We start from the raw sequence: 24,400 nt of genomic DNA on the forward strand, positions 1-24,400 counted from the left end.
CTATTTGCGCAATCAGCAAAACAAATTACTTACGCAGAGAAATGGGAATGCAATGAGTGCGTATTATTATTTTAGATCATAAGCGTATTGAAATCAGATTCTCCGAGCAAAAAGCGAAAGCCCTGATTACAATGTGATGACATTGAAGCCAAATACCAGGAAGTATTTACGAGTCATTTTACAAGCTACAAAACAGACAGGCCCCTCTGTTGTAAAACTGCAAAACAATCAATAGTAAATAGAAATTATAAAAATATTTATTTATATATATTTTATTGCGTCAGACTCGGTTTCTGATTCTGATTGTGAATGTGATTCTCGATTCTTCTTGAACTAGACCTCCCAGTGCGTTATATTCGCATTCTTAACTACACGGAAAGAATGAGAATAAAGAACTATAAAGTCCCTTGAAATTCCACGCTTTCCTATGAATAAGAAACGATTTTCTTTTTATTATAAACCACTTCAAGGATACATAAAAAATAATATCAATTCATATAATGTAGAGCAATTTTAGATTTATATATAAGCTATAGCATATTATTCTAAAACTGTTGTTCTGTGGACTTTGACTACTACTACTGGATCCTTCTTAATCCAGCATGACGCCACAATGACGATGACGAATCTGACCCAGAACGGCAAGTGGTAACCAATTAAGAGGCGGACAAACGAATCAGGGGTCGCCTGACCATGTGAAGGGGCACCAGCTACGTCAATGCGATGATGATCACAGTCCAGACATAAGCGCCTATACTACTAGACGGATGGATGCTGATACCGAGCGAAGGTGCAAAGTACGACATTCCACGGCGGATTACCGGATTACGGAGCTCATATTTGTAAAGTACACAAATGTTTTTCATTCTTTGGAAAATCCTTTTATTAACTTACTACTACAACTAAATAAGAATAGTGTTTATAGAGTATCTACGGGGTCTACAGATAGTTAAAAACTTTGTTTTCTGGCAGCCTGTATGTGATTCGTCGGCCTAAACTAGATGGATTGACTACAACTAAGTATATGTATATACATATATATATATATATATATATATATATATCATATCGACTACTGCGCAATATAATAGCACTTTAAAGTTATATACATATGTAGGTATGTATATAGCTTAATACATAGACGGGTGTCTCTGGCTATCTCTCCTCCTCTAAGTACGGATAATGATGGTGTTATTGCCATGCTCTCCTATTAAGTTTCAAACTCAATTGCAGCACTCTGAGGCAGTTTGTTCGCTTCTTATACGGGCAGGCGACTTTGGTATACTCAAATTCCTGCCGGTCATCGTGTACTAACTGCAAATATTTATACAGACAAAGAGGTTTTAGTTTATTGCGTTCGGTTTAAGTTAAAATTTTAACTATAAATCAATATCTTTAAATTTTTTATTTTTCCATATATCATAATACTAGATAAATTCATTGATAATTAAAGCATTTTGTAATTTCTCTAGAAATGTATGCCTATAAGTTTAAAACTTAATAAGCACTACATATATTAAATACTTGGATAAAGATATTTAAACCTTTGAGTTAACCAATTTATCGTCAACGTATCTGAACGAAATCATTCCTAGTTTTCGAAAAGATATGAATTTAAAAGGATGAGAGTTTAGCAATTGAAATAATCTACGTAATTTCTACGTAAGATATTTAACTTTAAGAAATGCATTTCAAATATTGGTAAAAATTTGAGTATTTTTCTAAAGATTCTACAGGATTTTGACCTACCTTAAAACCGCTTGTTGTTCCGCAGGAACGCCTTGTGGCGAACCTCCTCCTTGAGGCAGGGATCTGATTCCTTTCCAGAACCGCCACGCTGTACGCACACAGTCTCCACCTTCAGGCCGAAGCACTGTGTCTGCACGACATTGAAAAATAGCTTTCCAATGGCGTTCGCATCCTCGTCACCGGCCATTTTCAGGCAGGTACGGAATCGTAGATCACAGCTGCAGTGGGACAAAGTGTACGGTCGGTAGTTGAAGAGATCATAGCGATTGGACATTCCATCGATCCACATTTTGCAATGGTCATGCTTCCGGCAGCACTTGTCTGCTTTGGAGGCGCCACCCAAGTCGTTGTAGGTTCCATTGGCCAGGTTACCACGACCGCACCACCGCGTGTTAGGGGCAATTAACCAATCAGAGAGTTGTCTACGCTCACGACGACGCACTGCAGCAACGACATCACTATTATGTGTATGGACTTGGGATAGGGGTACCGTTTCGGGGTCGTGTGATCTGGCGGCCAAGTGCTTGGCATCCGTCCCGGGAACAACGCACAGCTGCCAGGTCGCCAAAATCACCAGAGGCATCAGTACGTAGATAGTGCTTTGGGTTGGGATCAACATCGTGTATGTTTTTTTTAGCGCTCGGTGTCTCTAACTGATTGCTCGCCAATCCGAAAAACACTGCCGTTTTATATGCTCGCCCACCGCCGCCAAATCGAAATTGATGCGTTTGCACCGGTCTGCATATCGCGATCTCATAAGAAATGTCGTTAGGTTCTTCTTTATACAGGATTTAATGAATTTAAATTCTATATAATTATTTTATTTTCGCTGGGAGCATTATTTATTTAAATTAATTTATATAGACCTTTAAAAAAAACATATTTAAATTAATTTTGAAAACGTATATTCATAATAACTTTCTGTCTATCAAAATTGACGCCCGCGCAGTGTAAACATATTTTTTACGCCCAGCCAGTGTTGTAAAATCGCCGACGGATTTACAGCTGTTGGGAAGAGTCATGAGCGAAAATTATTATTAAATTAAAATTAAATCAGTTGATTTAGAGCGTTTGCTATCCGGTTGCCAGAGGAGCTGCAACGATGCAGCGAGTCCAGGCTGAGCTAAAGCCAACCAGGATGCAGCAGCATTCTCATCCGCATTCCCATAGCTTGCAGAACTCTGAGGATAAAGAACACAACAGCAATGAGACAACGACCACATCAAGTTCGAGGATTGCGGCCAGCAGCAGTGCCACGCCCACAGGGGCGGCCGATGGAGGAGCCAGTGGTGCACCTACTCCTCCAAAAAGTTTGGCCTTGAATCAGAACCATCATTACGCTCCTGGTTCGGACACATCCGGGGAACCGGAAGAGGAGCTGCTGGACTCGCGTTATGAATGCGCCATTTGCATTGACTGGCTAAATGAACCGGTGCTTACCTCCTGTGGGCATCGCTTTTGCCGCAGTTGTCTTACTGCCTGGATGCAAAAAAACAACCAGTGCTGTCCCATGGACAACAAGCGGCTGTCCGCCGACCATGATGTCTTTCCAGACAACTACACACGTCGTGAAATCGAGCAACTAAAGCGGGACTGCCCTAACTCTTCGCTGGGCTGTTCGGTTGTGGCCTCACCCATCGAACTGCATCGCCACCTGCCCAGTTGTCCATACAGGAGACAACAGGAGCCACAGGAGGAGAAGTGCCCTTTTGCCAAGATCAAGTGCGATTTTGTGGGCCGACCAGAAACAAATCAGTTGGAAGAACACCTCAAGGCGGACATGCCGCATCACATGCAGCTAATGCTGCAAGCTTTTCAGCAAACTGCCATTGCCACCTGGCAGCCGCACAAGCCCAGCACAAGTGGCAGTGCTATGGATAATGGGCATGGACAGCAGCAGCTGCCTCCACCGCCGCAATATGCCAATGGTGTAGATGAACAGATTGTGCAAACAATGTACCAACGGATTGTGGTTCTAGAGCAGAGGACACGTGAGCAAGAAACGCGCCTGGAGAATATGCAGAAGCAGCTGCGCCTGGCACGACAACAGGCTCCCGTGGATCCGCGCTACAGCAATGGCACGATTGTTTGGCGTATTGACCAGCTTGGCGCCTTGGTGGCTCGCTTGCGAGCGAATGCCAACAATCAGGTGTACTCACACGAGTGCTACACATCGCCACATGGCTACAAGTTCTGTGCCCGTCTGAACATTCAGCCAAGGAAGCCACATGTTCTCAGCTTGCATGTACATTTGATGCAGTCGGAGAATGATTACCATTTGGACTGGCCGTTCAAGGGTCGAATCAAGTTGTGCATGGTCCATCCGGCAGATGCAACGCTGTCGCAGCACGACACCATCATGACCAAGCCGGAGATATTGGCTTTCCATAAGCCACGCGAGGCGATCAGCACGCGGGGATTCGGTTTTCTCGAGTACGCCAACATATCGAATATCATACAGCTGGGATTCTGCGCCGATGACCAACTGCTAATCAAGATCGAGATCAATATTGTGTGAAATAGAAAGAAGAAACCGGAAACTCGATGGCATTGAAGTCTTCCGAATACGTTACATCAAGGTGGGTCAAATCGTAGGGCATTAATCTATGCTTATAGAAAAGAAAGCCAAGAGTTTTCCAGAAGTAGTAACATGTCTAGCCATTCCCATCTAACAATTATTATTTTCAACATTTTCCTTTTTTACAATTAACTAAATTTGGGGAAATAACTTATTTTTTTAAAATGAATAGGGAAGATAATCCCAGAGAGTCCCCATTTAATGCTTGACCCATTATCTCCAAGGTAATATAACTTGGAACTACAGATAAGGCGACCCTGCGATTTGTGTGGAATTAATCGATCCACTTTAGTGAACACGTACAATATGCAATAACCAATAGCTGACACGTATATATATTTTATATAGACTTATATACAGTATACAAGAGACCGCTAATAGTAACCAGGCATTGAGCTATTTCTGATGATATTCCAATAACTAATCGATATTATCTATCCTAGAACTATTTTTTATTATCTTTTATGTATGTATCGTATGTAAGTAGTTATATATTCAATATTGTTTGTTTTTAGCAATCAAATGTCATTGCAGATCACGCAAAAAAAAAAACAGAAAAAACTAAGTCAGTCATTAAAAATTTTAATTGGACTTAGATTTCCCCCGTGATCGCTTATCAATGCATTAATTTAATTTTTTCAATTTGATTGAATTTACCTATTAAAAACTGAGTACGTCCATTTGGCATAATACCGACTTATTTTTTTTTTATATATACATAGCTTTTACTTAATATTGAATTTATAATTATGCTAGGTTTAAATTTTTCTGCTTATTATTTCGTTAAATTGATAATGAGTGAACCAACCAACGTTTAGATTTTAAAATTTGTACCTTTTTCAAGCAACAACGATGATAAGCCAGAAACTATATTTTAACCTTAAACGTAAATGCTTCCGTTTATAGATTCCAAGTAAGTTTGGAAGAAGATAAAGGCTGTATGTATTATTTTATCCCAATATTTAACTAAGACCATAAAATACGTACTATGTTTAGACCTAAGAATCTTGGGTAGAATGCCCAGTTTAATCTGAGTTCTGGTCGTTGACAGGTTGAACCCTTCTCCGAATAGAAAACCCCCAATAAAGGACACTTTTGTACCGCCAATTGTTTTGTATCTTGTAGTCACCACCAGTTGAATCAGCCTAGCTCTTCACATCTAATCGACGAATATTAGTTCAGGGTGCGAATCTTTCTCCCAAATAATAGCGACAAACTAGTTGATCTCCGCCTTTATTCAGCTTTACTTTGTAATTAATAACTATGCTTATTAGTTGATCAATCCTAAATATCTATTCAGTTAGCCAGACGCCAAGTTGCGGCAGCGTTTTCGGTTTGCGTAACCAACTGCTTTTCTACATTGAGGTCGATGGCCATGGTGATGGTGGTGGTGGGTGGCTTACTGCCCTTAATCACCTCGATGGTGACCGACTGCGGCAGTGGCTTCACTGCTCCTTTTACTCTCCCCGGATCATGACTGCGCATATGGGCATTGAGACCTCCGGATTGAGCAAAGGTCTTGCCGCATAGCTTGCAGGCGTACTTACGCTGCTCCGAATGAAGCAGTTTGTGGACACGGAGCGCCTTCTTTCTTTGGAACGTAGAACCGCAAACATCGCAGACAAACGGTCGCAAACTGGTGTGAGAAACAGCATGAACATTGAGGTCGTGAAAACTATAAAAGGCCTTTCCGCAGACTTCGCATTTGGCCGGCCTTTCGCCCGTATGTCGACGCATGTGCGCGGTGAGAACGCCTCGATCCCGGCAAGGTCGTCCGCACACCTCGCAAATGCAAGGCATACGACCCGTATGGCAAATACTATGAGAGGACAGCTCCTTCTGTGTGTAAAAGGTAGCGTCGCATTCTGGACATTTGTGCGGCTTGATTCCACTGTGCCGCTGACGGTGGCGCATCATGTTACCCGACTGGGTAAAGGGTTTGCCGCAGATGTCGCAGAATATGCCCGTGTGCTTCCACCGATGACCGCGCAGATCGCGTTCCGTTCGAAACGTCTGATTGCAGGCGTCTTCGTTGCACTTGTACACCTTTCTTGGGCCATTCCGCTTTTTGCTTTTACGCTCGCCAACGGTCTTATCCTTAGCTCCGCCGGAGTTTTCGATATGTTTTAAACGGCGATGGCTCTGCAGGCTGCGCTTAGTATTGTACGCCCGGTCACACTGATCGCACTGGAACAGCATGTCCTTAGTGTCGTTGCTTGCCTGGGCGGACTCGTCTTCATCCGAATCCTCCTCCTCTTCGTGGGTTTCATCGTTCTCCAGCTGCTCGCTACCAGTCCAATCGAGATCTATGTCTAGTAACTCCTCTCGAGTCTCAACCAGGGTGTTCTTCATCGCTGCCGCCCGCTGATGACGTTGGCGAGGAGCATTCTCTTGCACCATGTCCTGTTTTGGCTCCTCCACATGCTCGTCGATTAAATCATCGTTATCTAGAGCTTCGCTGACATCCTGGGCAATGGGATCGCTTTGCAGCTTGATGGTGGATTCGGGGCTACTATTTCCAGTAATGTGCATCATCCGGAAGTGTTCTGGAAAGCTGCCCAACGACAAACGCTGGTGGCATAGCGAACAGCAGATGTCATAGGAGGCGGGTGGATTGAAGAAGACCTCCCCGCATCGAAAATTGTCGTAGCCACCGGCCACATCTGGCGGTGGCTGCAGCTTAATCATCGCGTAGTGGTCACTGTGCTGGCTTGGTGGAGAAGGATTAATGGCTCCGAGGAAAAGCTATCGGCGTCGCTTTTTTTTTTTTTTTTTGTTTAAATTCGTTGGGTGGTGGGGGATGGTTTTTCTCAGCTGATGGCCCAGTGTTGGCTAACAATCGGCAATATCGAGCTTGCCTCAAATTGGCGCCGGTTTTAAAAAAGCATTGATTTCCAACGATGTCTAACATGTTATATATCATTTTTGGGCAGTTGGTTTTAGTTTGGTTTTCTTTTGACTAAAAAAACTAATTTTTCGCAGTAAAGTCGGAATTTGCAAAGTTCCGCATTTTTTGTAATAATTTACCAAAAATTTAATTGTTTAGGCTAGATTGCAGATATAGTTTAAATTTAATTACAAGCTCAATAAGATATAGTAATCAATTTTCTGAACATTATTGGCTTAGTTATGTGAAAAATACTGACATTGTATGAGTTTCATATTTGAATTTACGCTAAAATTAAATTAAATTTGTCCAGCACTTGAAGTACATATTTTTTTTCTTTAAAATTGTTTTTTTCTATAAAGATATGAAATGATTTAAACCGGAGTTCATAGATATTTTATAATTTTAACAAATTACGCTTCTTAAATTTAGTTATGTTTAAGATATTTATGAATTTGTTGTAGCTAACGGTAAATTTTGCCTCTTGATAACGGTAAAAGCTATCGATAACCGACCGCGCCTAACCAACACCGCTGTGTATTCGGATTTTTTTTTGTATTCGAGTATACACTTTTTTCGGTTATCCCATTCATTGATTTTTCGCTATCCAAACGGGGAAGTTAGGACACGGAATTCCTGAGAGAGATATCCAGAGGTCCAAAGAAACCATGTCGGAGGCCGCGGTGCCAGCGAGCAATGCAAATGCAAATGCCAGCGAAAAGATGGCTAGTTTGGTGCGGGAGGCGGAAAACCTGAAGACCAAACTGGAGGAGGAGCGCCAGAAGTTGAACGATGTCAATTTGTCCAACATTGCCGAGCGGCTGGAGCAGATTGCCTATGTAAACATCAAGCCGCGCAAAGTGCTCAAGGGCCATCAGGCGAAGGTCCTGTGCACCGACTGGAGTCCCGACAAGCGTCACATCATCTCTTCGTCGCAAGACGGGCGGCTTATCATCTGGGATGCGTTTACCACAAACAAAGAGCACGCTGTCACAATGCCAACCACCTGGATAATGGCCTGTGCCTATGCTCCGTCTGGGAATTTCGTCGCTTGTGGCGGATTGGACAATAAGGTCACAGTGTATCCAATTACGTCGGATGAAGAGATGGCCGCAAAGAAGCGTACGGTGGGCACTCACACCAGCTACATGTCGTGCTGCATCTATCCGAATTCTGATCAGCAAATCCTTACGGGCAGCGGCGATTCCACATGCGCCCTGTGGGACGTGGAGTCGGGCCAGCTGCTTCAAAGTTTCCATGGACATTCTGGCGACGTAATGGCCATTGATCTGGCTCCCAACGAAACTGGCAACACATTTGTTTCAGGCAGTTGTGATCGCATGGCCTTCATCTGGGACATGCGCTCGGGTCATGTGGTACAGTCCTTCGAGGGTCATCAATCGGATGTGAATAGTGTCAAATTTCATCCTTGTGGCGATGCTATAGCTACGGGATCGGATGATAGCAGCTGTCGGCTGTACGATATGCGTGCTGATCGTGAGGTGGCAGTGTTTGCCAAGGAGAGCATTATCTTTGGCGTGAACTCTGTGGATTTTTCGGTCAGTGGAAGATTACTATTTGCCGGCTATAACGACTACACTGTCAACTTGTGGGACACCCTAAAATCTGAAAGGGTTTGCTTGCTTTACGGACATGAGAACAAGGTGTCCTGTGTCCAGGTCTCGCCCGATGGAACCGCTTTATCCACTGGCAGTTGGGATTACACCATCCGGGTGTGGGCCTAAGACATGAACAAATTCTTATTGTTGGGGAGGGGAATCTGTCAAAGGCAGATGCTGCCTCGTTTGGTTTTTTATTAGGTTCCATCAAGTCTCTATTTTGTTTTTGTTGTGCATTTTTAGGATAGATAATTTAATATGATAATCCTTATGTACATGTATATGTGTCTCATATCGGGATTTTCAAAGTATGTCTTGGATACCGCAGTGTTATGCTTATTGCCAACTGCTGTACTATATTGAGCCCAAAAACAAAGAATATATATATATATATATATATATATATATGTGTATCTATTAACGTGTAACCATTATGCGACTAGTTATAAGTTCCTGTTCGAAATAAATGTTGAGCGATAGAATGTCATGTTGTTTTTGTATACCAAAAGAAAAATATTCGAATACCATTTGTTAAGAATTTTATTATACTTGCGTGTGTGCAAAATGGTTTTCTTAGACTTAATCTATTTGGAAGAATACTCTTATAATTAGCTTAATATTGAACAGATTTAACAGTATATACAAATGATCACTATTGATATGTAGGTACAAATACTTTATCAACAGAAATGGGAAGATTTTCTTTTAAAAAAACATAGTACATTTTTCAGGTATTCGAATTAACTATATCTTTAAATCTGAATTTCCTTTAAAGTATTGGTTTCTTTTAAACTATGAAAGATATACTAAAACTAAAATAAGACAAACTGAATAAGATTCTGTTAACAGTTTTTAGCCATCAAACGTTAATCAGTGGATGTAGAATTTGATGTATGATATTGTGGTACAATAATTTTTCGGAAACCAGAAATTGAAGAAGAAAGAAGACTTCTTCAATCCAGTCAGAACGTAAACAGCATCTCAATGGGTCCCGTTTCGACACCCTCAGATGCATTGGCCGCCGCCTGGAGTTTGTGCGCTCGCATATGAGCGGATAGTCCTGCCGCCTGGGCATAAGCATTTCCACAAATCTTGCATTTAAACTTTTTGATTCCCAAATGAAGATGCTTATGATGGTACAGTGCTTTTGGACGGGAGAAGGCCGAATCACATTTGTCGCACTTATAGGGCTTTTCAGTGGAGTGCATAGCTTGGTGTTCGTTGAGAAGTGACTTTGACGCAAAGCGACGGGAACAGGTTTGGCACTGGAAGGGTTTCTCACCGGTATGAGTACGCCGGTGGACGATCAACGCCTCCCGGTAGCGAGATCTATAGCCACACAGTTCGCACACGTAATTTCGCTCATCGCTGTGGACACGTCGATGGGAGGTGAGGTTATGCTGATTAACAAAAGATTTGCCACAATTCTCGTGCTCGCACTTGAAAGTCCGTGCGCCGGAGTGTCCTTGGATATGACGAAGTAGCGAGCGCGAGCTCTTGAACACCTTATCACACAGCTGGCAGGCGAACTCCGTGTGCTCCTTGCGACGGTGCTGGGCCAAAGCCCGATCCACGTCAAAGGTTGCTTCGCAGTCGTTGCACTTGAATGCTTGCGGATACGGGTGGCTCATCTTCAAGTGTGTGTTTAGGTATTTCTGTGTCGTATACTTGCGATCGCAATGTGGGCAGTTATAGTCCTTACGTTGCCGTTGCTTCTGCAACAAAATAACCATATGTATTATTTGTATAATAGTAGTATACAAAAAAAAACAGCAAGATTTTATCAAATTTGTCACTACCTTAAAAACGGACTGTTGTTCCTCTTGCTCTTCTTCTTGGTTATATTGAGTATTTTCTACGACCGAAAAAGCCTCCAGATCGCAACCTTCAATGTCGGAATCGGAGGAACTGGTCGGATCTGGTTGCCACATGGTATCAATGGTTTCCTCGTCCTCGGACTGTTTACGTTCGAGTACCATGATACGCAATGGATTTTCCTCGTCCTGTTCGAGTTCTTCTTCAACACTATATTCATCTAGGGCATCGTTGTTGTTAAGAAACTCCTCCTTAATGTTGGGCTGGCTGGCTGGTGCTAAGAGCACCTTTTGGAACTCTTGATCGGCTCCTGGTCTCGTTCCCAATCCTGTGACGGCTTGGGTCAGTGGCCGTCCCTGCTTGTCAAAATGCACATTCCGGATGTGGCGGGCGAAGTCTTCGAATCCAAAATGCTTCATCTCACAAAGCAGGCAAACCAGTTGGAAGCTGTTCGCCTCCTGTTCGTAGAAGATCTCGCCGCATTTCGGACGCAACTGCTGCTGGGCGTGTAGGCGGACGTAGTCCACGTTGGTGAGGCAGTGTCTCAGCATTGTGTGCCAGTTAATTCACATTAAAAACTACAATACTATTCATTAAAATCAAAATTTAATATGTAAACAAACGTTCGATTAATTTCGATAGATTTTTATCGAAGTCTGGAATCAGTTAATCTTATACCAAAGTCTCAAACCAAGACGTAAATCTACCGGCTAGCCGTTTGAAATGAAAAAATAACATTAAAACTGTTATTAATTTTAAAATAATAAAAGACATCTTCCTTCCCTCTTTTTTTACTTTTAAAAGCAAAGATATCATACATTAACTACTGTTATTAATTTTTAAGCAATAAAGCTTTTAAATATTCGTTTAACGGTTTTTAAAAATTTAAATGATCCATTAAAGGAAAATAAGAGTTATTTTTTTCCAATTTAATAAAGATAAACTCCCGCCAACGCAAGTCACTTTTGAGTATAAACGAGCTCCTCGAAAGCCTGTGGATCCTTTAGATCCTTGAAGCACTTCAATTCCGTGGCCCGCTGGTTATTTTGGCGGTGCATCCTCTTGTGTTGGGCATACCCCGACGCTTGGGCAAATGATTTGTCACACTGCGAGCACTTGTACCGTTTCCTATCTTCATGGAGAGTCCTATGATGATATAAAGCCCGGGAACTAGAGAAACCCACTTGGCAATCGGTGCAAATGTGCCTCAGACGACGTTGTGCGGCGTCCAAGTGCCGCTCCAGATGGGTTTTCAGCTGATAACTAGCTGGGAAGCTGGCCTGGCAGGTATCGCAGATAAAGGGTTTCTCGCCGGTGTGACGCCGTTGATGGACCTGCAGATTCCAAAGGATCCCCGTCCGATAGCCACAATACTCGCACATAAGTCGCCGGCCATCCGACCCAGGAGTTGGATGATCCGCCGACATAGTCGCGTCGTGTGTGCCAAAACCTAAACGCCGGCACTATTGTTAGACGCGCCGATTTACGCCTTACCACTTGGCATTTGGGCGCTTCAGCAGCAGGCGTCCGATTAATTGCTGTCAAAATAACCAATTCATTTGGCTAATTTTAAACGCTGCCCTCGTGGGCTTTTTTGTGAATCAGATTCAGGTGTTATATATATTTATCAATACAAAAAGGTTAACCGCGAAAATCGCCAGTCTCCGTGAGCGATTTCCAATTCGAATATTAGGCATATCTGCTGGCCAAGATTAAAGTGACTTAATCATATTTTTCAGTTTCTCTATCGAAATTAATTAGGTTTGTTATTGGAAGCATTTCGTTATACACTTTAAATGGACCTAAAATTATGTTTTAACTATAACAAAGTTTAGTTTCAGCTGTAATTAATGTTCTACAAAATTAAGTGAAAGTTAAAGATTTCAATATTATCTAAATATTTACAATCAAATTCTTGTTTTTTAATGTAAACTTATTTGAGGATTTGTTTTTCAAACAAATCAACAACATTCAGTTTCCTTAATTCTAGAGGAAGTATACCGGTTATTTACAATATGTATACTAGTATGTGCCAAATAAAATCAATGGAAACCCGTGGAATGAATACCGAAAACACAAGACACCTGTGGACTACTTAAAGCCGGAAGAATATAAAATAAAACACATTAATTATATACTTGTCTCCTATAGCCTATGCCTGAGTTCCATAACTTAAACGCCGAAATTGTAGATGATACAAAACGGGCAACTTAGAATACAAACGGTCTTTATACGATCTTATCCGTTGAGCTCGTCGTTCCGGTGCTTTCGCATATGTCCAGCGAGTCCGGCGGCCTGGGCATAGGCATTCCCGCAAAGTTTGCATACGAACTGCTTGGTGTCCGCGTGCAGAAACTTATGATGGTAAAGGCCCTTTTGCCGCGAGAAGGTCGCGCCGCATACGCTGCACACATGCGGTCGCTCCGTGGAATGCATGGCCATGTGTTCCCTCAGGCCCGAGTGGGAGGGAAACCTCTTGTCGCACACTTGACAGCCAAAGGGCCTCTCACCCGTATGACTCCTTATGTGGACGCGCAACGTCTCCTTGTTCCGGCAGCTATAGCCGCAACTTTCGCACACAAAGTTCTTCTGCTCAGTATGAACTTTGCCATGATTGCGCATATGGCGGACGGTGAAGAACCGCTTCCCACATCCAGGATGCGGGCAGGGCACATTTCGTTCGCTTGTGTGCTTTAGTTGGTGGCGCTTCAGCTCGTGGCGGGTCTTGTAGCGCCGGCCGCAGACCACACACGCAGCTCCGCCGTGAGCCTGCACCATGTGCTCATCAAGAAGGCGGAGGCGTGGCAACTGGGCTTCGCACTCCAGGCAGGTGAAGGTAGCAGAGACACCCTCCTCGCCATTGTCATGGTCCCGTTTTAAATGCTGTCTTAGGCTATATTTCCCATGGTAGATCTTCCCGCAAAGCTCGCACTTGTGCTCCTGGACAGAGGACTTCGAGGCGGGCACATCCTTGGGTAGCTCGTAGTCCGCATCTTCGCTGTCCGCCTCTGGTGAAGCGCTATCCTTGTGTTGACGCATTATGTGCCTCTCCAGGACCTTACGGCTTTGGTAGACCTTTGTACAGTGTGGGCACGAATGGGGGGTTTTATTGTACTGCCTACTTTCGCTTTCCAGATCCAGTTTGACGCCACATTCCTCTTGATCGGACTCCTCCTTGTAGTCCACCTTTAAGGCTCTAACTTGACGCAGGGATTCGCTGGCCAGTGCCTGATGATCTTGCCATTGAATAATGGTCTTGCCTGGCCGCTCCTCATATTCTTCGTCTTGCTCTTCCAACGCACCTTGTTCATCCTCACTATCCTCGTTGTTATCACCGCCAATCTCGTACCAGGCAAATGGATTTACCTGCGCCACAATAGGCACCGGCGAGGTGTGCTCCCGATCACGTTCCTGCTTTAGATCAGCTCCAGCATCTCCCGCCTCTGTTTTTAACAGACCGTTCTCGAAATGGACATTCTGGACGTGGAGCAAAAAGTCCCCAAACACAAAGCTCTTCATCTCACAGAACGCACAGTCGATGCGGAAGCTGTGCAGGCTCTGGAAGTAGATCTCTCCACACTTGGCGTTCGCCATTCCGGCGTACGTGTCCGGCTTGAGCGACTTGAGCATGGTTACGACACCCACCTGGCCGTTGCTCGCCAGGATTCGCGTCCTTTTTTCGAAAAATTTCGACGTTTTTTCTGAAAACGCAAACTGTTAGTGTTGCTAGGCGTCACCAGCTGTTCTTATTGGAGGTGATTCTTTGCTGATTAGCGGGAAATATATATAAGCTAAAGCGTGTTTATTGTGTTTCATTTTCTTATTATAAAGTTACATATATGTCCAATAATATAAATTCGTGGGTAAATTCATTCATGGTTTGCATAAATTATAATAATACAAGAGCTTATTTCAAGAAGCTCATTGGCATATTTAGCTTTTTATAGCTAGTTATAAGCAATTTTCGCTGCCCGACATTTGCCAACACTGGCTTCCTGTCAGCACTGTCCATTCCTGCGTTGTGGCAACACGAGATTCCGATTCCGGAATTTAATTTAACATTGAGATAAACCCATTGAACAACCAGCGATGCATCCCGATCTCACGGAGCGTATACTCCAGCACCTAGAGACCGCCGATAAGGTGGACACTTTGGACTTGGCCGCTCTATTTGCCGAGGATCATCAGAAGATTGTTGGCGCATTGAAAAGCATCCAGGCGCATGGCGACCTGGTCATTGCTGAAACGACCACGCATAAGAGTCTAGGACTCACGGACGAAGGTTGCGCATTCGTTGAACACGGCAGTCATGAGGCTCTGGTGTATGCCTTAGTACCTCCGGAGGGAATTGCCCAAGCAGCTCTTATGGAAGCCGGTGGGCCAAATGCCAAGGTGGGCTTCAGCAAAGCCATGTCGCACGGATGGATTCTTGTGGACAAGACCGTCAGCCCGCCGTTGGTACGTTGCAAGGTGGATACCATAACGGATGTGGTGAGAAGCCAACTAGAGCAGGTGGCTCAAGGGAAGGGCGAACAACTACCTACCAAGGTGGTGACCGACTTTAAGAAACGCAAACTTCTCCAGGAAACGACCACAAAGAGCTTTGTCCTTTCTCGCGGCCCAGAATTCGCCACCACTCTTACCAAGCTAGAGACAGATCTCACAGTGGAAATGCTCGCCAGCGGTTTATGGGATCAGCTTAAGTTCAAGTCATATAACTTTGATGCCTTAGGTGCGCCGCCAACGCGCGGTCATCTCCACCCATTGCTCAAAGTGCGCACTGAGTTCCGGCAAATATTCCTCGAGATGGGCTTTTCTGAAATGCCTACTAACAATTATGTGGAGTCATCTTTCTGGAACTTTGATGCGCTCTACCAGCCGCAGCAGCATCCGGCTCGTGATGCCCACGACACCTTCTTTGTGAATCATCCGGCCAAGAGCTACAAATTCCCTCAGGATTATCTGGAACGCGTAAAGAAAGTGCACTCGGTGGGTGGATATGGATCCAAGGGATACGGATACGACTGGAAGGAGGAGGAGGCGCAGAAGAATCTGCTACGCACCCATACCACGGCCGTAAGTGCCAGGATGCTTTATAAGTTGGCCAACCAGGAAGGTGGCTTTAAACCAGCTAAATACTTTAGCATCGACAAGGTATTCCGCAACGAAACACTAGACGCCACTCATCTAGCGGAGTTTCATCAGGTAGAAGGAGTGATCGCAGATGTTGGCCTAACTCTGGGCGATCTCATTGGCACGCTATACGAGTTCTTTAGGAAGCTGGGCATTACCCAGCTGGAGTTTAAGCCTGCATACAATCCTTATACCGAACCCAGCATGGAGATCTTCTGCTATCATCCCGGGCTGGGCAAGTGGATCGAGGTGGGCAACTCTGGTGTCTTTCGTCCAGAGATGCTCCTGCCCATGGGACTACCGGAGAACGTAAATGTGATCGCTTGGGGTTTGTCGCTGGAACGACCCACTATGATCAAATACAGCATCAACAATATACGGGATCTAGTCGGACCCAAGGTGGATCTGAAGATGGTAGAGGAAGGCCCAATCTGCCGGCTAGATCACGCTTAATGCATTAAAAGCCGGAGAACCTGCGATCAAATTGCATTTTTTTTCACACACAAATGTTCCAAAAATATTTATAAATAAAATTTCAACCACAAAAACGGAATTAATAAATAAATAGTACTATGCAACGTTTAAAACTGTTAAATTTGGCGGCCTGTTTTAAACACTGTCGCAGTTTTTCGATATCGATATTACCTGTTATCGATGACAGCCTTGTCACATAGACACACACACCCGCACGAAGAAAACAATAACAAACGAGAAACCTAAACAAAAATCTAAAATTCGTCATCATCCATTGTAGTTTTGGCCTTGAAAATGGCTAGCAATCCGACGCAAACTCTCCATCAGGCGATTCAGGCCAAATATGGCCTCCAGAGCAACAGCGAATCCTCCCAATTGAGCAGTACAAGTGGCACACTCCCACAAACAACACCCAGATTTGTTATTCCGCAGCTGAAAATTCCACAACTGCAACTGCAAGCAGCAACAGATGCGGCTGCCCAGAGGGAATCGCGTCAAGCGGCAGAAACCCATAATCAGTCGATTCTGAATGAAATCCAGTTACGGCAACGCCAACGATCGGAAAGCGAAACCAATCTGCAATCTGTTCGATTTCCAATTCCCCAATTAGCTTCAACGCCTGGGAATATCCCAACTTTATCCAGATTAGAGCGCGGTGTAGACCAACTACAAATACGAGATGATGGAGGCGATAGGGCCAATATAACGACCACGCAAGCACCACTCATTGACCTGTCGTCCACCGTAATAGCTGGGAATAGGGATGCACCGCCGAAGGAGTCGGCGAGCAAAGCGCGTCAGCTGGCCAGTCGAGAGGACTTTGACATACCTTTTATTTCCTGCGATCGCGGTAGAAGAAACACACCCACTGGAGGTCTCCTAGGGCGATCCCTCAACAATTACGAGGACGAGCTAGTTGACAACGCTCCAGCAGATACCGAGTTCCGGGAGCAACCAGGTCCCATTGGCCATATGCTGGATGTAGTGGTAGGCTATCCGGAACCAAGAAGACCTTGTTTGGAGTACGCCGTGACCCGGCTGGAACGGCAGCACCTTAAAATGTGCCAGAACGAGAATTACGGCAGCCAAGTCAAGAGATTCCGATTTGATACTCCTTCGCCGGATGAGCTCGTCAAGCAGGCGCTGCAAAAGTCCTGGCGGATAACACGTACTTGATTCTTTTTTAGTCGCATTTCTTAAGTTGACAATTACGAAAAGTAAAATCAAAACAATAAACAATAAGTTCTAAAGGCATTGTCAGATGCAGATATTTTAAATAATATTTATTCAATTTTGTTCAAGCGATAGTTCTTTCTTATAAATCGATAACTGATAAGCTCTTTGGGATTTCTTTTAACTGCCACATTATTGTTGGGCACCAATTTGGGCACACTGCATCTTTGCGAATAGCAAAATCGCGAAACGCAAAAAATTAATTTAGTTTCAAAGAACGCAATTGGGATCGAACAGAAACTTCTAATGTATAGCAAATAAAAACAAAAGTTAAAGAAACAAACAACGAGGAGGCGTAAAATAAAAAAGTTCTCTGTTCTTGTTGTGCCTCTGTCTACTTGTGTGTGCGTGTGTTCTAGCGTGTCGGTGTACGGTAACCGTGCATTGGTGTGCGTGTGCGTATAGCTGTCACTTTCTGGCGCGCACACAAATATATACAGACAGAAATTTGAAAAAGCGGTGGCCACCACACGCCCCCTTTCCAGACGACCACCTCTCCCCTTTTCGGCTGGATGTGTGCGCCCGGTTCCGGTGCCATTTGGTTACCGTTCCCGTGCCTGTGCCCGTGCATCTGGACCTGGAAGCAGAGTGCGTGCGAGTGAGAGGGTTCCATTTATACATAAAGAGCAGCCAAAGGAGCATGAGCAGGACAGCAGAGGAGCTCGAGTTGCCGGTACCGTTACAGGTAATATATACATATATATAAATATATATACATATGGTGGATACGGATACATAGATACATTCCGACAGCGGCTGTGTGTGTGCAATTTTCGCTTTTCCTGCACATTCTATTATTTATTTTTTAAACTTACCCCTCCTGCCTGCGACGCTCGTGGCTTTTGTTATTTTCGGTAATTTATTGCCCCGCCTTCGATAAGATGGAAAATTCCAAACTGCCCACAGATTAGATGTGTGTATATGTATTCTGGTTCTCTTCTCTTTCTTCTGTGGCTGCTGTAACTCAACTAAAACAACTAAAAAAAAAAAGCGTCTGCAAACGCAGACATTTGACCTTGTTGGGGACAACAACAAAAACAACAATATCAACCTAAGCAGACAAACGATTGCAATTGTGATTTGTTTGCAATTCAAATTGTGGAACTAAGGAAGTTGGAAATCAAAATTAAATTTTTCAAGAAAACCAAATCTGAAGTAAAAAGTTAATAGATTACCCATATACACACGCTCAAGCAATTATCACAAACATCGTCATCAGGGTCGGGCTTTTATCAGATCCAGCCGCTCGCACACACATATCATACACATGCAAGCCAATTATTAGGTTTTAATTGCTAAAGCACGCACAACTAAACCTATTCCACTATTCCAGATCAAAAATTCACAAGGGAAGCAGCAGCAAAACCAGGAGCACCGTTCCAGTTTCAATTTTCCAGGCAAGGTGATCAAAAAAATATTAAAAAAAAAAATACAAAAAGGCAACAGAAAGCAAGGGGACTATTCCACTTAAAGGAAAAGCTAGTGAACGCCACCAGTGGAGGAGGAAACCCGGAAAGCCTAGGAAAACTCCCCTTGATACCCTGAGATGTTGCCATTCACCCCGCAGGTGGTTAAGCGATTGTTAGCACTCAAAAAGGGCAACGAGGATAACAGCGTCGAGGGCAAGTGGTCGGAGAAGGCCGTCAAGAATCTGGTCAAGAAGATAAAGAAGAATTCGCAGTTGGAGGAGCTAGAGCGGGCAATCTCTACACAAAATTGCCAGACGAGGTGCGTGACGGTGCCGCGCAGCAAGCCAGCTCCTGCCGGCGAGCATCTGCGCAAGGGTCTGCCGCACGTCATCTACTGTCGCCTGTGGCGCTGGCCGGATCTTCAGTCCCAGAATGAACTAAAGCCTCTTGATCATTGCGAATACGCTTTCCATCTGCGCAAGGAAGAGATCTGCATTAATCCGTACCACTATAAAAAGATCGAACTGTCCATCCTGGTGCCCAAATCGCTGCCCACGCCGCCCGACTCCATTGTAGACTATCCGCTGGACAACCATACGCACCAGATACCAAATAACACCGACTACAATGCGGCGATAATTCGCAGCGCCTCGTTGAGTCCGCCGCAGTATATGGAATTAGGCGGTGCCGGGCCCGTTTCCGTATCATCGTCCACCAGTTCGACGCCCGCGACTGCCGCCGGCGGTGGTGGTCCCTCCTCCTCCTCGTCATCGTCCTCTTCCGCCGCCTCTGCCTATCAACAGCAACAGCAGCAGCTGTCCTTTGGCCAAAACATGGACTCGCAGTCGAGTGTGCTCAGTGTGGGCAGCAGCATTCCCAACACCGGCACCCCGCCTCCCGGTTATATGAGCGAGGATGGTGACCCCATCGATCCCAACGACAACATGAACATGTCGCGTTTAACGCCGCCCGCCGATGCAGCGCCGGTAATGTATCACGAGCCGGCATTTTGGTGTTCCATTTCGTACTATGAGCTAAATACTCGAGTCGGCGAGACCTTCCACGCCTCGCAGCCATCGATCACGGTGGATGGCTTTACCGATCCCTCCAATTCGGAGCGTTTTTGCCTCGGACTGCTCTCTAATGTGAATCGCAACGAGGTCGTGGAGCAGACGCGTCGCCACATTGGCAAAGGCGTACGGCTATATTATATTGGCGGTGAGGTATTCGCCGAATGCCTGAGTGACTCGTCCATCTTTGTGCAGAGCCCTAACTGCAACCAGCGATATGGTTGGCACCCGGCCACCGTATGCAAGATACCACCTGGCTGCAATTTGAAGATCTTCAACAACCAGGAGTTCGCCGCCCTGCTGTCGCAGTCCGTGTCACAGGGATTTGAAGCCGTCTACCAGTTGACACGCATGTGCACCATCCGCATGTCGTTCGTTAAGGGCTGGGGTGCCGAATATCGCCGCCAGACGGTCACTTCGACGCCGTGCTGGATTGAACTCCATCTGAATGGGCCGCTCCAGTGGCTGGATCGTGTCCTTACGCAGATGGGATCACCGCGGCTGCCGTGCAGCTCCATGTCGTAAGCGCATCAGCCGGTTCCGGTTTTCAATTTTCCCCTCCCCAGTTATCCGCAAAGAAAGCGCCGATTTGGAGCTGGAAAATACCGAGAAATCCCTTTATGGTGCTGACAAGTAACACTAAAGAATTGAAGATGAAAGGGTGCTATTCTGAAGAATTTTATTTATGTTTGTAAAATCTAGATGAAATTGACATGCGTGCAATCAAGCAGCTTTTCCGGTTTTCATTTAAGTTCGATAAGCACATACTCAATGAAAATTGTAATACCTTCTTCCTAAATGAAAACTGTACAAATTGAAATCGAAGAAAACCTTGGTATATCCATAAAGAAACTCATAACTCATAACCTGTGTATGAGTACCTAAAGTTTTTTTTTAAAAAACTTCCACAAACCAAAAATACTTTACATTGCTGATAATGTTAACATAAATATGCACGTTTCATCAGTGTTACTGGTCAGAACCTTTAAGGGAAAGCAAAATGAGAATCGGAATTGGTTTTAAACAGAAAACCAAGAAAAATTCTGAGAGCACATATGAAATAAGTTCAGGCAAATTATATACGAGTACATACTTGAGTAATTGACAAGAGGTAGATGCAAACCAGATACAGATATATCTATATACAAAGAGCACACACTTACATGTGGGATATATATCTTTACAAGCATATATGAGAGAGAACATGTATTTGGCGTTACAAGTTTAGGACTATATATTGTGTAGGTGGAAACGTGGAGAGTTACAGTTTTCGATAAGAAGTAACAATTTTTTTTAAACATTTTACACACAAAAAAAATAACCAAAATGAAACCGACCAGGAATACACAAAACTAAAAGTAATGAACCCAATCTGTGTGCGTAGAGTTGGTTAGCGCTAGAAGCGAGAGAGTCAAAATTCTTTGAGAAAGAAGCAAAATAATTATATTGGTGATTTGGAACAAAAAAGGATGAGCAAAACAGGAACTGGGATTTATCAAGCTTGAAGCTTACACACACAGACACACTCTACCATACATTGCAAATGTACATAAGACCAAAAGAATGCAAATATTCACGCAGGACCTTCACTTGATCGATTATGGAATTATAGTTATATCCGTTTGATGATGGTTGTTAAACGTTTCAATTTTCGCTTAGTACGTGTGTGTTAAAAATTCGTCAGCTCTTAAAACGCAGTCAGCTCTTGTTAGTTGTAATATCCGTAAAATGCGATCATATATTCTATATGTAAAGCACTTGCCCAACAAAATTAAAATGCGGCAAACCAAGTCAGGCCCAACTAAGGTCCCATTTTGTTCAGAACTGCATTTATTGTGTACCAACTGAGAGATTCTTACTTCTTTATCACCCTCGGATTTGAACCGATAGCTCAACCAATATGCAATATGGTTTGCCGACGTTGGCCCAATTTTGCTTGGCAAGTGTGCGTTTTTCTTGGGTCTAGATCTTAAGTCTATATATGTAACGAAATTTGCTAGCTTATCTTAATATTTAAAAAGCCCAAACCAGTTTTAGGTTCGTTTTCAATTTGTTTTTACTTCAAGATTTGCTAATTCTTTTAATTTGGTTTCTTTTTTACCTTCGCTTTGCTGTTACAACCAAAAATAACTGTACCGCTCGGCCAGTATTGAGCAGTGCATAGTGCGCGGCAGCAAGTGTTGGCTAGCGCTCTTGCCCTCAGGTTCCGACTTACCTTAAACTTAAGTTTTTTCTATTGTTTTTCCCCTTTGTTGCTTTTAAGTTTCTCACGTAGTTTTGTGTGAAGACACTTAATACTGATTGGTAATCAATCGAATAAACGACCGCGAACGAGATTTTGTTTTGTTAATTGGCTATAATTACGGTTCTAAACCGTCACCTGGTTTTGAATTAACCAGTTGTTTTCGTATTTCCGGCTTAATCCGCTAATAATGTAATGTAATCTTTAAGTAATGCCTAACGAAACAAAGCAAAGAAGGCAAACATGCAGCAACAGTCAACAGGCGTCGGATCCGATCAGAATCGTGGGAGAAGCAACCACAGAACCAGCAGAACCCCGTACCCGTAACTTTATAAAGTATAAATACAAATATATACATATATCTAATATGCAAGCATGCAGATAAAGACAAACAGAATCGTATATATATAAATAAATACTTATATTGAATGGAAAGCCCAGCCCATGCAAATTTTATAGAAGCTTTTGGTGGGGCGTATCTCAGATTTTGTGGATTGGATTTGCGTAGTGTTTTGGGTGGGCTTACTGTTTTTAATGACATCTTTTTCTAAAGTAATAAGACTTAAATTTTAAATTGAAATATTAGATTTTAGCTTCCTAGTATTACTTAACGTTCGTGCACCTTGAGGTGTTGTTTGTGATTCGATTTGCGCAGGAATCGTGCCGGACAGAGTGGACAGGCAAAAGGACGCAGTTGAGAGTGGGCAATCTGATGGTGCTTAAGCTCCGAGGCGCTAAAGAATCTCTTGCTGCAATGGGGCTGCGGACAGGCGAAATCACGTTGGTTATAATGCCTCTTTAGGTGGATGCTCAGGTAGCAGTGATCCGTAAGAACTCGGCTACAAACCGGACAGGTGAAACTAAGAGCAATCGTCTCCCGTTGTTCTTGTTCCTCCAGCGGATGATCGGTATCTGGATCCGTTACAGCCGAATGCCTAAGCTTCGTGTGAACGCGACGGGCGTGAATGGAGTGGAAAGAGATTTGACAGTCCTTGACCAAACACGGATACGGTTTTTCTCCGGTATGCAATCTTCGATGGACAGTAAGATAGTTGGCATACCGGAATCCCTTGTCGCAAATGTCACACTTATGCGGCCGCTCCGCCGTGTGGGTCACTGCATGGATGCGAAGTTTGTTTAGCTGCCGGAATCCCTTGCCGCAGTCTTCACACACATGAGGTTTCTCGTCTGTGTGGGTCATCTTATGGATGCGCAGATTGTATGCCTCCGAGAAGCGTCTGTTGCAGACATCGCAGATATGATCCTTTCCAGCTTTCGGGTTGCGTCTTGTTGGTGGTGCTCGCTTGGGCTTACATGTGTCTAGTGATTTCGGTTCAGTTGTGTCCTGATTCGGAAGAGCCTAAATGGCGATACAATGCTTATAATAAATTTAGATATATAATTTCAAAAAATTCGGCCCGAAAAAATGAAGCTTGACCGATTAGTCATCTCCACAAGCCATTTTAAATATATTTAACTTTAACTTTACTGACCCCATTCATCAGATCTAATAAATCGAATTCCGAGCTTGATTTGAGCAGCTCCATCTCCAATGGCACTCTTTCTCCGGAGATATCTTCCAGTTGGGCAAACAGTTGCAAGTCCTCGAGGCAAGCCCCATAGTTACTTTGATCCTGTACTGCAAAACTGGCCAGTTCTCGTTCGGTATCTGTTATGGATATGAGATCTTTAGATCGCATGATGGGCGCTTCGCTTCCGTCTGGATTGCTGCTGTTTTGCCAACTGCCTTCTTAGACTTCCGCTGGCACAGCACATCAAAAATAATGTCAACGGAGTCTCTGAGCAAGCGTCGATAAGATTACGCCGTGTTTAATTATGTAGTATATTATTACAGGCCATAGTTGTTGGCCATGGAATCAAACAAAACAAGCGGGTGTCGCTTATATTTTATTTTATCGAATTGTCGTTCATAAAGTTACCTTATAAATGAATGATTAGCACGGTCTGCACTTTAAACGCTGGCGGTGCGCACTTTGAGCCAATTTGACGATTCTCCATTGGACTCCAACAACTCGATATGTACATATATTTCTATATAACCGACAATTTTGTCTAAGGCTCAACTTTATCGGGTTGCCCTGATAAGACTCTTTGCAACAGTTATAATTTGCTTCACACTATAAAAGTAGTAGCTATGGGAGAACACTTAGATCGATGGTGTTTTCCCTTA

The 24,400-nt window shown here is 43.9% G+C and overlaps 11 protein-coding genes and 1 long non-coding RNA gene across 16 annotated transcripts; 5 read left to right on the top strand and 7 right to left on the bottom strand.

Moving 5' to 3' along the window:
- Positions 1-858: 858 nt before the first annotated feature.
- On the bottom strand, positions 859-2,446 carry LOC108103432 (acidic phospholipase A2 PA4). Its single transcript, XM_017208902.2, has 2 exons — positions 1,750-2,446; positions 859-1,314 (listed from the first exon to the last, which is right to left on the bottom strand). Exon 1 carries the CDS (start codon positions 2,366-2,368, stop codon positions 1,751-1,753), a length of 618 nt encoding a protein of 205 aa, XP_017064391.1. The 5' UTR covers positions 2,369-2,446; the 3' UTR covers positions 859-1,314; position 1,750.
- A 300-nt stretch (positions 2,447-2,746) lies between these two features.
- LOC108103456 (TNF receptor-associated factor 6) lies at positions 2,747-5,434 on the top strand. The gene has a single exon (XM_017208950.2). The coding sequence runs from the start codon at positions 2,852-2,854 to the stop codon at positions 4,265-4,267; it is 1,416 nt and encodes a 471-aa protein (XP_017064439.1). The 5' UTR covers positions 2,747-2,851; the 3' UTR covers positions 4,268-5,434.
- A 110-nt stretch (positions 5,435-5,544) lies between these two features.
- LOC108103457 (zinc finger protein OZF) lies at positions 5,545-7,637 on the bottom strand. The gene has a single exon (XM_017208951.2). It carries the CDS (start codon positions 7,013-7,015, stop codon positions 5,624-5,626), a length of 1,392 nt encoding a protein of 463 aa, XP_017064440.1. The 5' UTR covers positions 7,016-7,637; the 3' UTR covers positions 5,545-5,623.
- Positions 7,638-7,732: 95 nt separating this feature from the next.
- LOC108103459 (guanine nucleotide-binding protein subunit beta-5) lies at positions 7,733-9,315 on the top strand. The gene has a single exon (XM_017208954.2). It carries the CDS (start codon positions 7,883-7,885, stop codon positions 8,957-8,959), a length of 1,077 nt encoding a protein of 358 aa, XP_017064443.1. The 5' UTR covers positions 7,733-7,882; the 3' UTR covers positions 8,960-9,315.
- A 40-nt stretch (positions 9,316-9,355) lies between these two features.
- LOC108103458 (zinc finger protein 664) lies at positions 9,356-11,519 on the bottom strand. 2 transcript variants are annotated; one of them, XM_017208953.2, is made up of 2 exons: positions 10,633-11,519; positions 9,356-10,545 (listed from the first exon to the last, which is right to left on the bottom strand). In XM_017208953.2, the coding sequence occupies exons 1-2, from the start codon at positions 11,197-11,199 to the stop codon at positions 9,796-9,798; spliced, it is 1,317 nt and encodes a 438-aa protein (XP_017064442.1). In that variant the 5' UTR covers positions 11,200-11,519; the 3' UTR covers positions 9,356-9,795. The 2 variants fall into 2 exon arrangements, with proteins under 2 accessions (XP_017064442.1, XP_017064441.1); XM_017208952.2 differs by having other exon boundaries at positions 9,356-10,548; positions 10,633-11,518.
- An 88-nt stretch (positions 11,520-11,607) lies between these two features.
- On the bottom strand, positions 11,608-12,090 carry LOC108103417 (zinc finger protein 660). The gene has a single exon (XM_017208875.1). It carries the CDS (start codon positions 12,073-12,075, stop codon positions 11,608-11,610), a length of 468 nt encoding a protein of 155 aa, XP_017064364.1. The 5' UTR covers positions 12,076-12,090.
- Positions 12,091-12,212: 122 nt separating this feature from the next.
- Positions 12,213-14,379, bottom strand: LOC108103464 (zinc finger protein 16). Its single transcript, XM_017208959.2, has one exon. The coding sequence runs from the start codon at positions 14,276-14,278 to the stop codon at positions 12,887-12,889; it is 1,392 nt and encodes a 463-aa protein (XP_017064448.1). The 5' UTR covers positions 14,279-14,379; the 3' UTR covers positions 12,213-12,886.
- A 258-nt stretch (positions 14,380-14,637) lies between these two features.
- On the top strand, positions 14,638-16,335 carry LOC108103442 (phenylalanine--tRNA ligase alpha subunit). Its single transcript, XM_017208923.1, has one exon. The coding sequence runs from the start codon at positions 14,738-14,740 to the stop codon at positions 16,232-16,234; it is 1,497 nt and encodes a 498-aa protein (XP_017064412.1). The 5' UTR covers positions 14,638-14,737; the 3' UTR covers positions 16,235-16,335.
- A 98-nt stretch (positions 16,336-16,433) lies between these two features.
- On the top strand, positions 16,434-17,509 carry LOC121529661. Its single transcript, XM_041818433.1, has one exon. It carries the CDS (start codon positions 16,550-16,552, stop codon positions 17,429-17,431), a length of 882 nt encoding a protein of 293 aa, XP_041674367.1. The 5' UTR covers positions 16,434-16,549; the 3' UTR covers positions 17,432-17,509.
- Positions 17,510-17,523: 14 nt separating this feature from the next.
- LOC121530059 lies at positions 17,524-18,406 on the bottom strand. The gene is made up of 2 exons (XR_005993752.1): positions 18,304-18,406; positions 17,524-18,065 (listed from the first exon to the last, which is right to left on the bottom strand). It is a non-coding gene; the product is annotated as an uncharacterized LOC121530059 (long non-coding RNA).
- Positions 18,064-22,303, top strand: LOC108103445 (mothers against decapentaplegic homolog 3). 3 transcript variants are annotated; one of them, XM_017208927.2, is made up of 2 exons: positions 18,064-18,173; positions 18,822-22,303. In XM_017208927.2, the coding sequence occupies exon 2, from the start codon at positions 19,035-19,037 to the stop codon at positions 20,490-20,492; it is 1,458 nt and encodes a 485-aa protein (XP_017064416.2). In that variant the 5' UTR covers positions 18,064-18,173; positions 18,822-19,034; the 3' UTR covers positions 20,493-22,303. The 3 variants fall into 3 exon arrangements, with proteins under 3 accessions (XP_017064416.2, XP_041674366.1, XP_041674365.1); XM_041818432.1 differs by lacking the exon at positions 18,064-18,173 and adding an exon at positions 18,318-18,342; XM_041818431.1 differs by lacking the exon at positions 18,064-18,173 and adding an exon at positions 18,606-18,643.
- Positions 22,304-22,611: 308 nt separating this feature from the next.
- On the bottom strand, positions 22,612-24,079 carry LOC108103444 (zinc finger protein 239). Of its 2 annotated transcripts, XM_017208926.2 has the most exons (3): positions 23,703-24,079; positions 22,817-23,569; positions 22,612-22,756 (listed from the first exon to the last, which is right to left on the bottom strand). In XM_017208926.2, the coding sequence occupies exons 1-2, from the start codon at positions 23,907-23,909 to the stop codon at positions 22,817-22,819; spliced, it is 960 nt and encodes a 319-aa protein (XP_017064415.1). In that variant the 5' UTR covers positions 23,910-24,079; the 3' UTR covers positions 22,612-22,756. The 2 variants fall into 2 exon arrangements, with proteins under 2 accessions (XP_017064415.1, XP_017064414.1); XM_017208925.2 differs by having other exon boundaries at positions 22,612-23,569; positions 23,703-24,076.
- Between the last annotated feature and the right edge of the window lie 321 nt (positions 24,080-24,400).

This window comes from Drosophila eugracilis, unplaced genomic scaffold, assembly GCF_018153835.1.
Source record: "Drosophila eugracilis isolate 14026-0451.02 unplaced genomic scaffold, ASM1815383v1 contig_2163, whole genome shotgun sequence".
NCBI classification, from domain to species: Eukaryota; Metazoa; Arthropoda; class Insecta; order Diptera; family Drosophilidae; genus Drosophila; species Drosophila eugracilis.